Genomic DNA, 12569 nt, shown 5'->3' with positions numbered 1-12569 from the left:
AGGATGAAGGCTAAAGATGATTCACTTAGCTTTCTTCTTGATCATTTGTACTTGTCGTGAGAAGGCACTGTGATAGCATGTTTCAGCCCCCAAGAGTGGACTTCAGGTAGTCAGAGTACCCCAAAGTCTACCAGGGCCTCTAGAAAATAAGAAAATACCTCAGAGACAGGCATCATTTACTGCCAAGATGGCATTTAATATACATATTAGTTGGTATTTTTCAAATTGACAGAATCCCAACCGAAGTTAATATAAACGGAAGGGGGAATGTATTAGTCCCTTAATCTAAGTGTGGCTCTTCCTGGCTTCATGTACAGTGGGATCCAGGGGTCTCCACAGTGTGGGTAAAGCTTGCTCCCTCCCTCCATCGGTTCCTCTCCCTCTGTCCTTCATTCTGTGTGTCCCTTTATTCTCCTTGAAAGCAAATAGACTTATCTGCACGACCAGAGAGAGCTGCTGCAAGAAATTCCTGCTTATTTTGTCTCTTGGGTTCACAATACTAGAGGAATAAAGACCCTCCCACTCTTTCTCGCATGAACCACTTAGCACATTTCGGAGAAGCAGGTACCCGTCCCTGAACCAGGGTGGAGGACTACTCTGACTGGTCAGGTGTGGGGCATCCCACCCAAACTGGTGCACCAAGTAGAATACCCAAGGATAGCGGGCTTCTGTTCCTTGATGGAGGGAGGAGAGTGGGAGTACTAGCCAGATGTAAAAGACATCCACTGCTGTTAATCCTTGTTCTTCTGAAGAAGGGGAGTGTCTGCTGGAAAAAATGTGGAGCCTGTGGCCTCTCTGAGAGCTGCCTTTGTGTATGTTTCTGTGCCGTGTCCGGGTCTTACAGAACGGATACTCCCAGTACATGTGTGAACGCAGCCCCTTTGCCCGATTTCCCTTAGCACGTAGGCTCAAGAAAACACCCCACTTCCCAAAAGGCCTTGTGGCATTTTCCTCTCTTTTTTGTGACTATCTGATTTATGTTCTGTCAGTGACAGGAAGCTGCTCTAACAATCCACCCAAGTCCTGCCATGGCCCCGTGATGGTTTGTTTTTCTCATTGTTTAGCGTTCCATCAGCTTCCGCAGTGAGAGCCGTCCTGACATCCTCGCCCCCCGACCCTGGTCCAGAAATGCCGCCCCCTCAAGCACGAAGCGGAGGGACAGCAAGCTGTGGAGTGAGACCTTCGATGTGTGCGTCAATCAGATGCTTCCGTCCAAAGAAATCAAACGTCAGGAGGTAGGCTCAGGACCCAGGAGTTCACCCTGTGTCTGGAACGAAGTGCGCTATAGGCGAGATCCAAATTGCATCTATACCACAGGCTCCCAATCAGTTCTTCATTGCATTTGTAGGAGGACACATGGGTGTCACGCCTTGTAAGGAACTGAGAACCCAGCATCAGCTGGGTGGGCGGCCCTTGCTTTAAAAAGAAACTGATGTGAAAATCTGAATTTACAAAGAAAATGAATCAGGAAGTGTCTATTTAGGATCCCGGAGCTCTCAAAAATAATCACTTGAGTTATATTTTGATAGCAACTTCTGGAATATTTTAAAATGTTCAGTTGATGAAACTTTGATTCGGTTTTGTGGAGAACTTATCTAGGGAATGCAGTTCATTTCATGACCTGTAAGTTTTCTGTATCAATAGCTCTAAAGGACTATGGTCATCTTAACCCTTTATAGAAAGCTTGTCAAGTGCCAGGCTGTGCCCAAGGCACATCTAGTGCATCATCTAAGTGAAACCCTTGGAACCCTCCATTTTCGTGGAAAACCTGACATTGGCAAAAGGAATACTTGAAAGCTTTCTAGGTTTGGGCTCAGCAATTCCTTTCTAGGAATCCGTCTGCCGTCTTATACACAGATGAAAAGATATATATATGTAAGGTTATTCATCACAGTAGTGTTTATAATAGTGCTGAAAAGAACCTGAACATCTATTGTCAGGGACTGGCTAAATAATGAATATCTATAAGATATACATGGACTACAATGTAGCGTAACAAGAAGTGCTGGTATGCATGTATGGCTAAGTGGATAAGGCAAGGCACAAAATAGGGTATATTATGTCGTTTTACCAGCTATGTGAAAGAACAAGGAAAAATGAATATATGTGTGTAGGTGCACATTTTTGCTTTGTAGAATTATAAAATATTTCTGGAAGGATTCCCAGGGACCTGGTAACATTGTTGCCTCCTGGGTGGGAACTGGGTGGCTGGATAGACTAAGAAGGAAAGTTTTCGCCATACACCCCTTTGTGCACTATAAATTTTGAACTGTGTTAATGTATTACCTATTTAAAAGAAATAAAGCATTTTAAAATAATACATGCACTGAAAAAAAATCTGTGAAGAAATATGACAAAACCCTAACAATAGTTAACAAGATGGTATTATGGGTACGTTAAAATTTTCCACTTTACACTTTTTTGTGTTTTCCTAAGTGTTAACAGTATGCCTATAGAACTTGTACGATCTGGTAGTGGGAAGGAAAGAAGGATTGATTCTGCAGATTGGGAGATTATTAAGGTACAGTGAATGCAAGTTTGCCCATCTAGAAAGTTACAGAGCTGCGATGTGAACCCAGGTCCTGTCCTAGTCCAGAGCCCATGGTCTTCATGGTGACACTGTGCTGTCCCACAACTGACATCTGACGGTGGTATTTCCCAGTATGGGGTTCTGTGGTTTTCCTCTCCTGGGGACCACATTTGGTCAGTCGGACCATCACACCTATGTAAGTAAGCTCTAGTAAAACAGATGTACAGGAAATCTGAGGAAGGTCTAAGTAAAGTCTAGTTCATTGTATTGTGACAACCCATTTCCCGGTTTTGATAATGCTCTGTAGTTATGGAACACATCACCATTGGGGGAAGCTGAGTAGTGGGGGCACAGGACCTCACTGTACTATGTTTACAACTTCTCCTTTGAGTCTGGTTCAACAAAACAGAATACCGGGAGGGCATGATGTGGCTTTACTGGGCCTTGGGAGGGGTCACCATGCATGGCCTCCAGCACAGTATTCTGCCTTCTCCTGCTTTATCTGAGAGCAAATTCCTTGCCTTATACTCCATCCACCCTAGAGATGGATGGTGCTCTCCAGGCCTGCTCACTTCTTCCCTTTAGTCTGAGAGAAATGTAGTAGGAGTCCCCAAACTATCACTCCTATTAAAGGACTAAACAGAGTCCTTTAACAATGTTTGCCAACAGTTTAGACTCCCAGATGAGTGAAAGAGTATTCTGCACATCATAGCTCTGAAATTATGATGGCTTAATAGAGCCAAATTAGAAACGGTCCATTTACACACTCTTGCTCACAGCTGGCTCCTATAATTTTATTTATTGTACCGTGTAGGGCTGAGAAGTAATTTAGAATGAATTAACTTCACTAGACATTTAGAGTGATAAAATATTGGATTCTTCCTACAATTCCAGCCTCAAGACAAGTGGCTGATAAGAATAAAGCTTTCTGCTGAGATTCACCTTCTGTTGAGTAGAACAAAGACAAATTGTGATGGTCCAGTTCATAATACTGCCATGCCCATCACTGAGAACAGACCTGTTTATGATGGTTGCTGCACACATGAGAGACGCAGAATCCAACTGTCATTATTTTACCTAAAATAGTTCCCTCTTGTTTGGCTGCACCCAAGTTCTGTAACGTGAAAGATGACTTACTGGGTTGGAAACATATGTGGAACCCCTTTCTTCCACAAACAGGTGAGTACATTATATAGAAGTTTTGCAAAATTCTTCCTTTATAGGTTTTAGCTACTTAGATGCATTTGCTGCAGGTTAATTTAACTTTTTAAAGAATCCTTCAAAAATGTTTAAGAAATGGGTAGATCTGGGGCTTTGAGCAACAGAACCAGCACTGTTTGAATTTGGTCTCATAAATGGAATGTTCAGTGAATGTGTTTTGTCTTTGCTTGCAGGCAATCTTTGAGCTTTCCCAAGGAGAAGAAGACTTGATAGAGGACTTGAAATTGGCAAAAAAGGTAAATTTCAATCCAGTAGTCATTTGGACCACCTCCTTTTTTTTTTTTTTTTCTTATGAGTAATTTCACAATTCTAAGATTATGCTTTAGGAGCACTCTTTTTATGACTAAGACAGATCAACAGTTGAGAAGAATCTGCACCAACCAAGTAGTGGGGAAAATGGCTCAAAACAAGAAGGTTCTCTGCATCTGGTGCCTGTAGGGTTTCTCCTGTGCATGTCTCTAATGCACCTCAAAGAATATTTGAGTTTAATCAGGAAGTGTTCATAGAGGCCTGACTTTCCATATATTTCATTGTCTCTCATGCGGAGCCTCCTTACCCTTGGGAGAGAGCATGCAGATGTCTGAAACTGGAACGATGTCTTAGAAATAAAGCCACTTGAATCTCCTAAGTAGAGAAACTGGTTAAGTGAGGCAGTTGGATACTATCATGTGAATTAGGGTCTTTTATATAGAAACTTGTGTTTTAATCACATTTTGTGCGGGAAGGGAGAGGAAACCCAAGCCTTCGAGCCTGTGTTGTCTGGACAACAAACTTTCCTCAAAAACCTTTCCATTCCAGTGACATCCCCCACCCCCCGAAGGCTGAAATCCAAACTCCTTCATCTGATATCACCAGCCCCCTTTAAAGAATCACAGGGTTGGAAAGATGCCTCCCTTCTTTTAAGTGTCCTTAGTCCAGATTCCTGCTACTATGAAGTCCGGTCTGTACCATTCCCAGGAGATGGCCATCCACACTTGGCTTGGACACAGCCAAGAAACTGAGTTTTTAGGCAGGGCTGGAGGAGGAGGAAGACAGAGATGACAAAGAAGGCATTTAACTCTGTTTCAAGATTTCCCAAAGCTAAGCACCTTAAGGATGTGTTACTGCCGTCCTTTTGCTTATGGTGGTTCTACCTTCTTGGAAACCCTTCCTTTCCCTTCAACCATCCATATCCAGCCGTCCTCCAGGAACTAGCTCAAATCTCAGTTCATTCCTCACCAGTATTTACTGCCTCCTTCTCCGTGCCAGGCAGCTCTTCTTAAATCTCCCTTGACTGCTCCAGCTTTAATTCTCTCACCCTCTAAGCAGTTATAGTTTGATCAGTTTTTGCTGCTATGGGACATCTCTCCTGTTTTTAGTCTTGAGCTTTTAAAAACATATATCTAATTATCCACGTGTTTTTCTTACCTCCCGATTAGCTTTATAAATCTTCTTGGAAGCAGGGACTGTGCCATCTGAGTTTTTGCACTCTAGTACAGTGACCTGGGTATGATTGTGCGTTCTTATTTAATTGTCATTAATAAGAGATGGTAAGATTGACAGAGATTTTGGTCTGTTGGCTTCAGAGCAGTCATAAAGGATGCCATCACTTTTCTTTTTTTAAATTTTATTTTATTATGTTATGTTAGTCACCATACATCATTAGTTTTTGATGTAGTGTTCCATGATTCGTTGTTTGTGTATAACACCCAGTGCTCCACGCAGTACATGCCCTCTTTAATACCCATCACCGGGCTAACCCATCCCCCCACCCCCCTCCCCTCTAGAACCCTCAGTTTGTTTCTTGGAGTCCATCGTCTCTCATGGTTCGTCTCCCCCTCCGATTTCCCCCCCTTCATTTTTCCCTTCCTTCTCTTAATGGCCTCTTCTTTCTTTGCTTAGTTTAAGTAGGGACTAATTGAAAAAGAACCTGCTAGTAACTAATTCTGTATAAATTAGGAGCTTTTCAAGCTGCAAGATCTTCAATAACGTTAAATTTTAAAACATTATACAAATCAGATCAGCTCCGTGCTTAGCATTTGTGCCCTTGTCTAGATGTATGACATACTAGAATAAAAAAGCTTTTTAAAAATCTGCTTTGGTTGATCAACAACCACCAACGGCTCAAGGCAATGCTGGATTCTCATCTGCTCTGGCCACACCCATCCAGTGTCTCTGCAGCATTATGGAAGAAGTTGTTGGGGAGAGCCAAATATTTTGTTACTATGTGGGGCCTCACAGACACCAACGCCGTTTACATTAACCACTTGCTTCCTCTGATTTTAAATGTTTGCTTCTATCTCTTGCCCTTCTTGTGCAGGCCTATCATGACCCCATGCTGAAACTCTCCATAATGACAGAACAAGAGTTGAATCAAATTTTTGGAACACTGGACTCTCTCATTCCTCTACACGAAGGTATAATTTTGTTCCCAGAATGAGTCATGACTTGTAGCCTTAATTGAGTCGTCCCACAAGTCATGGTTATGTAATAATGTGATTAACCCAGAATCTACTTCCAGTCTTGTTCATATTTGAATGCCTAACAAAATAAGCATTCTGTTTTGTTTTGTTGTTGTTATTTTTTTAACCAGAGCTCCTTAGTCAACTTCGAGATGCTCGGAAGCCTGATGGCTCCACCGAACATGTTGGTCCCATCCTCGTGGGCTGGGTAAGAAAAGTTCTCTAGTCTTGATTGAGCATAAATTTCAATAACGGAGATAGAGTTTCACTTTAGCTAGACTTTTTGTATTGGCAAATATTAGTTTTACATCATAAATGGCAAATTCCTAGCAAAATTTATCATATTTAGGCTGTATCTCTTCAACCCATGGAAACAGTTTTTTTTTCCTTAATACAAATTTGCAGCATTTAAAGATAACATGGCCTTTTTGCAACAAAATAAGTAAAGGCCCACATGAAATGGTTACTAGTTTTACATTAAATAAGGTGAAATGAGAAGAGGCCAATTACTACTAATATAATTGTTATCATTTCTATTCCAGTAAATATTCACAGACATATTCGTATCCATCACCAAAAAAAAAGGCGCTTTTATTCAGCCTTCAAAAAAAACTCTCATGGTCAAGTGTAGTTTCATACACAAGGTAATACTAAATGTTGTTAATGTTTAGCCTTTATCTGATTTTGAGTAACTTCATAGGAAGGCTTGGTATCATGTTGACCTTCATTCCAAATAACCCATTCCCTTTCCTAATTAAACAAAGAATAACAGCTGTGACCTTAGATTAGGGGTTCTAAATTTATGGTCTTGGGGCTGAATTTGTGTTTTGTTGGGTGCATAATGTGGTCATTCATTTGCCTAACGTACTTTAGACCAGGCATGTACTTTCTATTTTGCCACAGTCCCCACCATTCCCTATTACCATACCTCTGTTTCCTTTGAGTCTTTGAGTGTACCAGCCCAGCTCCAGGTGGTTTTCATTTGTCATGAAGCAGGTAATAAAAGCAGATTACTTTGATGACTTCTTCCAGGCAAGGTTAGATCTCTCATCTCTCTGATCCACACAGTCTTCCAGAAAAATAGGCAGGAATTGCTACGGCAGCCAGCATTAGAGTAATCCCACTGTTTGGGGAATGTTGTGAAGGTTATAAATCCTACTATCACTGTGTGAGTTCTCTTGATCCAGTTACACTTGTAGTTATATTTTAACCTTCCTAGGCCTTCCGGTTCCTGCGTTTTGATGTTGATCCCTTATCCTAACTTCTGCTTCTCAATTACTGCCTTGATCAAGAAAGTTTGAGGGTTTCATGACTTGGATAGCTTTAGTTCAGAAGTCACTTTTAGCATGGAGGCCGAAATACCCCAAGGGCATCTGAAAGGCAAGCAATGTTCTAAGATGAATAATTTAGAAAACGTGCCTTAATATTTCAGGAGAGCTCATTCATCTTATATTTTTGACTTATTATAAGATGTGGTAGGTGTTTTAACTTCTTTAGCCTTCAAAGAAATTTCTCTAAAGAGAGCCAGCCAGCTGGAGACAGAGAAGGTGTAATGAGAAGAGAGATTCTGCCTCAATATTTCTTAAACTTCCTGAGTCTGTGGGCTGCTTTGATGGGCATGGGGGGGGCCACTGAGGCCACACTCCAAAATTAGCACGATGCTGCTGTCTTTGACGAGATGGCAGTATAGAACGACATGGTTTCCATAGGCATCATATACAAACTGTCAGTTCACACCAGAAGCAGAAGTGGTTTTGCCTTGTTATTAATTTGCCTTGTTATTAATTTTTTTTCTGAAATAAGTGTTTGCCACTCTTATTAGGAAATTGGTTTGATCTGGGGGTGGCTTTTGCAGGCCTTTTCTGTACATACTCAAAGGAAATGTGACCATTTCCACTGCTCTCTGAACCCTTCAGACATCAAATGGGGACTTAAAGCTTGAAGAGCAGCCTAAAATTAAACAACTGGCCCATTGTGACCAGACCTCATGAGAAACGGCCCTTATTTATCAGGCCCGACGAGCTGTTAAATGTTTTCCCACTTTTAACTGCAGATGTGTCCGTGCGAGTGGGAACTGTAAACCAAGGGGTACATCTGTTTGAGTTCTGGTCTTTTTAACAGAACAAAATAAACATCTGAGGGGACTTTGAATGAGAAAAGTCAGAGCCCATTCGACCCATGAAAAATTGATTTATTCGCCACCCCCACCCCAACCTCCCCCCACCCCCGGGGAAAAAAGGTGGGGAAAAAAAAAAAAAACCTTTTAAACTAGTGAGCCTCCCAGATGGGACAGGCCTGGCCAGTCCTTTTGACCTTAGAATGAATCAATTACTTGTACTTTGAAGGCCTGAAGCAGAGTGGTGGTTTCCTCAGGGAGCCACCCTGGTCACTGAGGATCCGTCTCCCGCACCGGTGTAGGCCTGATCCCATACACTTCCCCTCTTGGACAGAAACAACTTCCCAAGCGACTTATCTTCATGCTAACGTTTTTTCAGTAATATATTTATATAATTTAATAAATTTGAATAATTTACAAGCTCTCCAAGGCAGCAAGTTCTCATGTTAATTTGGGTTCTAATTAAATTTTAATTCTATAGAGAGAGGCAGGGTACATGGAAGCAAAAAAAAATGGGTTTGTTCTGCCGCTTTTCACAAGGTTAGGGAGATAGAAAGAATTTCTAAAGAAAGTGAAAGAGTTTCCTTTATAAATTCTTGATGGTCTATTTAAAGAGCTGTCAAGGAGTTCAGAGCTTTGGGGAGAAGGGTGGGGGAAGAACATGCTGCAGACTGGTTTTGTCTCTAGCTGAGCAAGTAGTTTTGCTTCTCTAAACCACAACTTCTTCAATAAAAATATCCTAGGGATAAATAACAAAAAAATAATTTTTTACTAATTATACTTTTGCTTTAATAGCTAGTACTTACAGATTCTTACCCAGAAGCCAAGCTCTTTTTTTGTCTGCCTTATCTCATTAAGAGATAGGACAGTAGTATATGCATTCTATAAGTGTGGAAACAGGCTCAGAAGGGTCACCTGACTAGTAACTGTCCAGGTTAGGCTTTGAGCATGATTATCCCTGGTTCCAGAGTCTGCCCACTTAACCACTGTATTATCACCTCTCACACTTTATGTAAGTGAATGTGTATGTATTTGGGAACCAGGATGTGTACGTTCTTCCTTCCCTATCAAGTCATCACTCATGGCCCTTTCTAGCCAGTGGGGTTGAACCAGATCGCCTTTCAGGTCATGCCCAGGAAATGAGCACCCTTTCAGGTGTGAACAGGACCAGAGCTGGTTCGAGTTGCCATGGCAGTGGGGGCGGCAGGATCAGAGAGTAATGGCCCATTGGAGGGGAGCAGCAGTGTGGTCAGAGTTCCTCACTGGTTTACATCTGATAGTTACCGCTGATTTGTTTCTCCATAATGAAAACATTGGGCATTTTCAAGTCTTTTTAAAAGGCGAGGAAGTGGGAATGAAATTAAGAGGGCCTGAAGCTCTTTTTAATTAACTCTGAAAATCTAAATTACAAGCCACAATACCACCTCTGGAGTGTGTGTGTGTGTGTGTGTGTGTGTGTAAGTGTGTAAGTAGCAATTATCATTACTTTCAAATATAAGGTTTGAGGAAAGCATTTCTGCAGCTCTTTTTAACACAAGTAAAGGTTTGTGTTTTTTATGACCCATAAGGAAGGTAGACCTTTCCAAAGAATGTTAAACTCGACAGTGAACTTAAACATTACTTCCTTGGTATCTTTTTTTGGTTTCAGTCACTGAGAAAATAATTTCAATAAGAGGTATAAAAGAAGCACCAGAATACTTACACTTTGACCCATTGTTCAGATGCTGCCACAGTTTATTTCTAAGCCATGTTCCCAGGCCATCAAATATTACCTAATCTGGAAACCATTAAATACCATTTATTTGTTCATTCAGAATATAAACTTTGAATGTCTGTGGATGGTAGGCCCAATGCAAAGTTTGAGGATGCAGAAATTAAAGACCCTCTTGCCACTGTCTTGCTCTGAATCCCTCCACAGGTCAGGGGTTGTGGTAAATGTGGCTCCTTAGTCCAAGGGAGAGAAGCAAACACAGTGGGGCCACTGGCAGCTTTTTATTGCCTCTGGTACCTTTCCGGAAGCTGACAGCCCATGCATTAGGATGCTGAGCCTTGGGTGCCACTAAAAGGAAGGAGTGGAAAAGGGAGATGAACAGCCTTCTTACTGGGTCTCTGACTCTGTGTTTGCACAGTGTGACTGATGGGACATGTCAGGGAAATTAGTATTTTGCTGGAAGGAAGATAGTGAAGTTGAAGTGTTCCAAAGTCTTTAGGCTTAAATGTTCTTTGCATGGTGTTGTGATGTTAACCATGAGGTATAGACAAGAATCTAACTTAAAAGATTTTTCTAAGTGCTTCCTGCATCTAATTTTTTAATTATACTTTTGCTTTAACTTCGTGGAGTTCTTTATAATTGGCCCACCTTGGAACCAGGTAACCTTCAGCTAACATAGAGATGCTTGCACCAGCCCTTGCAAAGGGCTGGGCCATGAAGTCTGACTCCTTGCTTTCTTGTTATGCCACCAAGTCTTCCAGATGAGTTTCTTATGAATAATTTTAAAAGAAATCCCGTTTGTTTGTTTTTAAAGGTAGGAAGCTTTCCCCTCACCAGACACTTTTGGAAGTTCAGGAAAATTTTGAGCTGTATGTGTATGCAGTTTTTCTGGTTCTTTTGTTTCTAGCTTAGATTGGCAGAAACCCAGACAAATTATGATGGGGTCTTAACAATCAAGAAACTAAATGTGCAACTAAGAAAATAACTTCGTGCAAGCAAGCCAAACCCTAAAAACTGTTCATTGCCTGAGATTTTGAAGATTGCACTAGTCTGTCTCCTCTAGTCATGCACATAAAGGAATGTTGGCCAGGCCTGGAGACCAGTTAGGTGTTGTTCAGTCTGCTCAAGTGATACTCGCTGGTAGCTTCAGAGCACAATTAGCTCCACACTCCAACCCTGTTTTGATGTTCCTTTCCTAGCTGCCTTGTCTCAGCTCCTACGACAGCTACTGCAGCAATCAAGTCGCCGCCAAAGCTCTGCTGGACCACAAAAAACAAGACCATCGAGTCCAGGATTTCCTACAGCGATGTTTAGAATCCCCCTTTAGCCGCAAGCTAGATCTCTGGAATTTTCTTGATATTCCAAGGAGCCGTCTAGTGAAATACCCTCTGCTTCTTCGAGAAATCTTGAGGCACACACCAAATGATAATCCAGATCAGCAACACCTGGAAGAAGCTGTAAGTGCGTCTGTTTCTTTCTGTCTTTACCTTGTTTCCTCCATTGTGTCTAGATTGGGTGCATGGATGAATGGTGGGTGTCTGGGTACACGGGACCCAGGGGTCTTGGCTTCCAGGCTTGGTGCTACCATCAGTCATGTTTTGATTTTGAAAGTGACTTCTTCTCTCTCTGCCTCACTCTCCCAACCTATAAAATGCAGTGTTTATATGAAATACACCCAAAGGTTGCTTTGATTTCTAAAAGTTCTTGATTTTGTATAGGTGACTCTGTAATCTGTGATTACAATTCATAATAAACTGTAATCTGTTACAACAGTTGCGAGGGTTAAGATCTCTGGAGATTTTAAATTGAATATCTTTGTTTAGTTAGCAAATCGGAGTTGCCTCTTACCTTAGCCCCTGAACCCATTTGTGAAGTCGACACCCATTTCAGATCCATCTCTCTTCGGCCTCTGACTGCAGTGAGGGTCCAACCTAGTCAAACCTCCTGCTCACCAGAAAATGTTCATTAAGTATGGAGAGAGAGAGATTCTTCCCTAGCAGCAGTAGAAGACCAGGAAAATGGATCCATCTCATGAGAATATTGTGAACAGTGAGTGTTCTGTCTGGAGAGCTTGGTTCTGATTGGGGTGCTCTGCAGGACAGGGCAGAGGTGATAGCAGGCCAGGAGGACCCAGTGGCCTGAGCAAAGCTTTGGAAGAATGACAGGACAAGGAGATGCCTGGGGACTACCATGGATCGGTCTGCCCACAGTTGAGGATACTCTGAGGAAGCTGCAGGAGAGAAGGCAGGAGATGGGAGTTCAGGTCTGGTTCTAGAGGATTTTAAATAGATGTTTTTCCTTTGTTTGTTTGTTGTTTTCTAAGTAGCTGGGATTCAGGGTTCAAATCCCAGCTCCATTGCTGACAAGCTGTGGAACCTTGGACACGTTAGTCTCCTTGTCTGTAGGACAGGGGACAGCGGAGGAAGTGGCTAGGACCAGGGAGGCAAGCTGAGAGGCTGCTGCAGTGGTCCAGGCATGCAGTCATGGAAACCTGCTGAGGGAGGAGCCATGGGGATGGAGGCTTACCAATTCAAAGGGCTCATTCCCTGA

At 42.1% G+C, this 12569-nt stretch overlaps 1 protein-coding gene across 7 annotated transcripts in view; it reads left to right on the top strand.

Annotated features, from left to right (window-relative positions):
* ARHGEF3 (Rho guanine nucleotide exchange factor 3) overlaps positions 1-12569 on the top strand; it is a 308196-nt gene that overhangs the window by 280433 nt on the left and 15194 nt on the right. For all 7 annotated transcript variants that reach the window (XR_003518294.2, XM_027585490.2, XM_027585491.2 and 4 more), the window contains 5 exons: positions 1065-1235; positions 3925-3987; positions 6051-6147; positions 6324-6400; positions 11219-11476. Coding sequence is in view for 6 of the 7 variants with exons in the window: in XM_027585490.2 (XP_027441291.1) it covers positions 1065-1235; positions 3925-3987; positions 6051-6147; positions 6324-6400; positions 11219-11476 (666 nt within the window). In the remaining variant the exon portion in view is untranslated. The remainder of the gene's footprint in view (positions 1-1064; positions 1236-3924; positions 3988-6050; positions 6148-6323; positions 6401-11218; positions 11477-12569) is intronic.

The sequence above is a fragment of the Zalophus californianus genome, chromosome 1 (genome assembly GCF_009762305.2).
Source record: "Zalophus californianus isolate mZalCal1 chromosome 1, mZalCal1.pri.v2, whole genome shotgun sequence".
Classification (NCBI taxonomy): domain Eukaryota; kingdom Metazoa; phylum Chordata; class Mammalia; order Carnivora; family Otariidae; genus Zalophus; species Zalophus californianus.
This window is presented reverse-complemented; position numbering and strand designations above follow the sequence as displayed.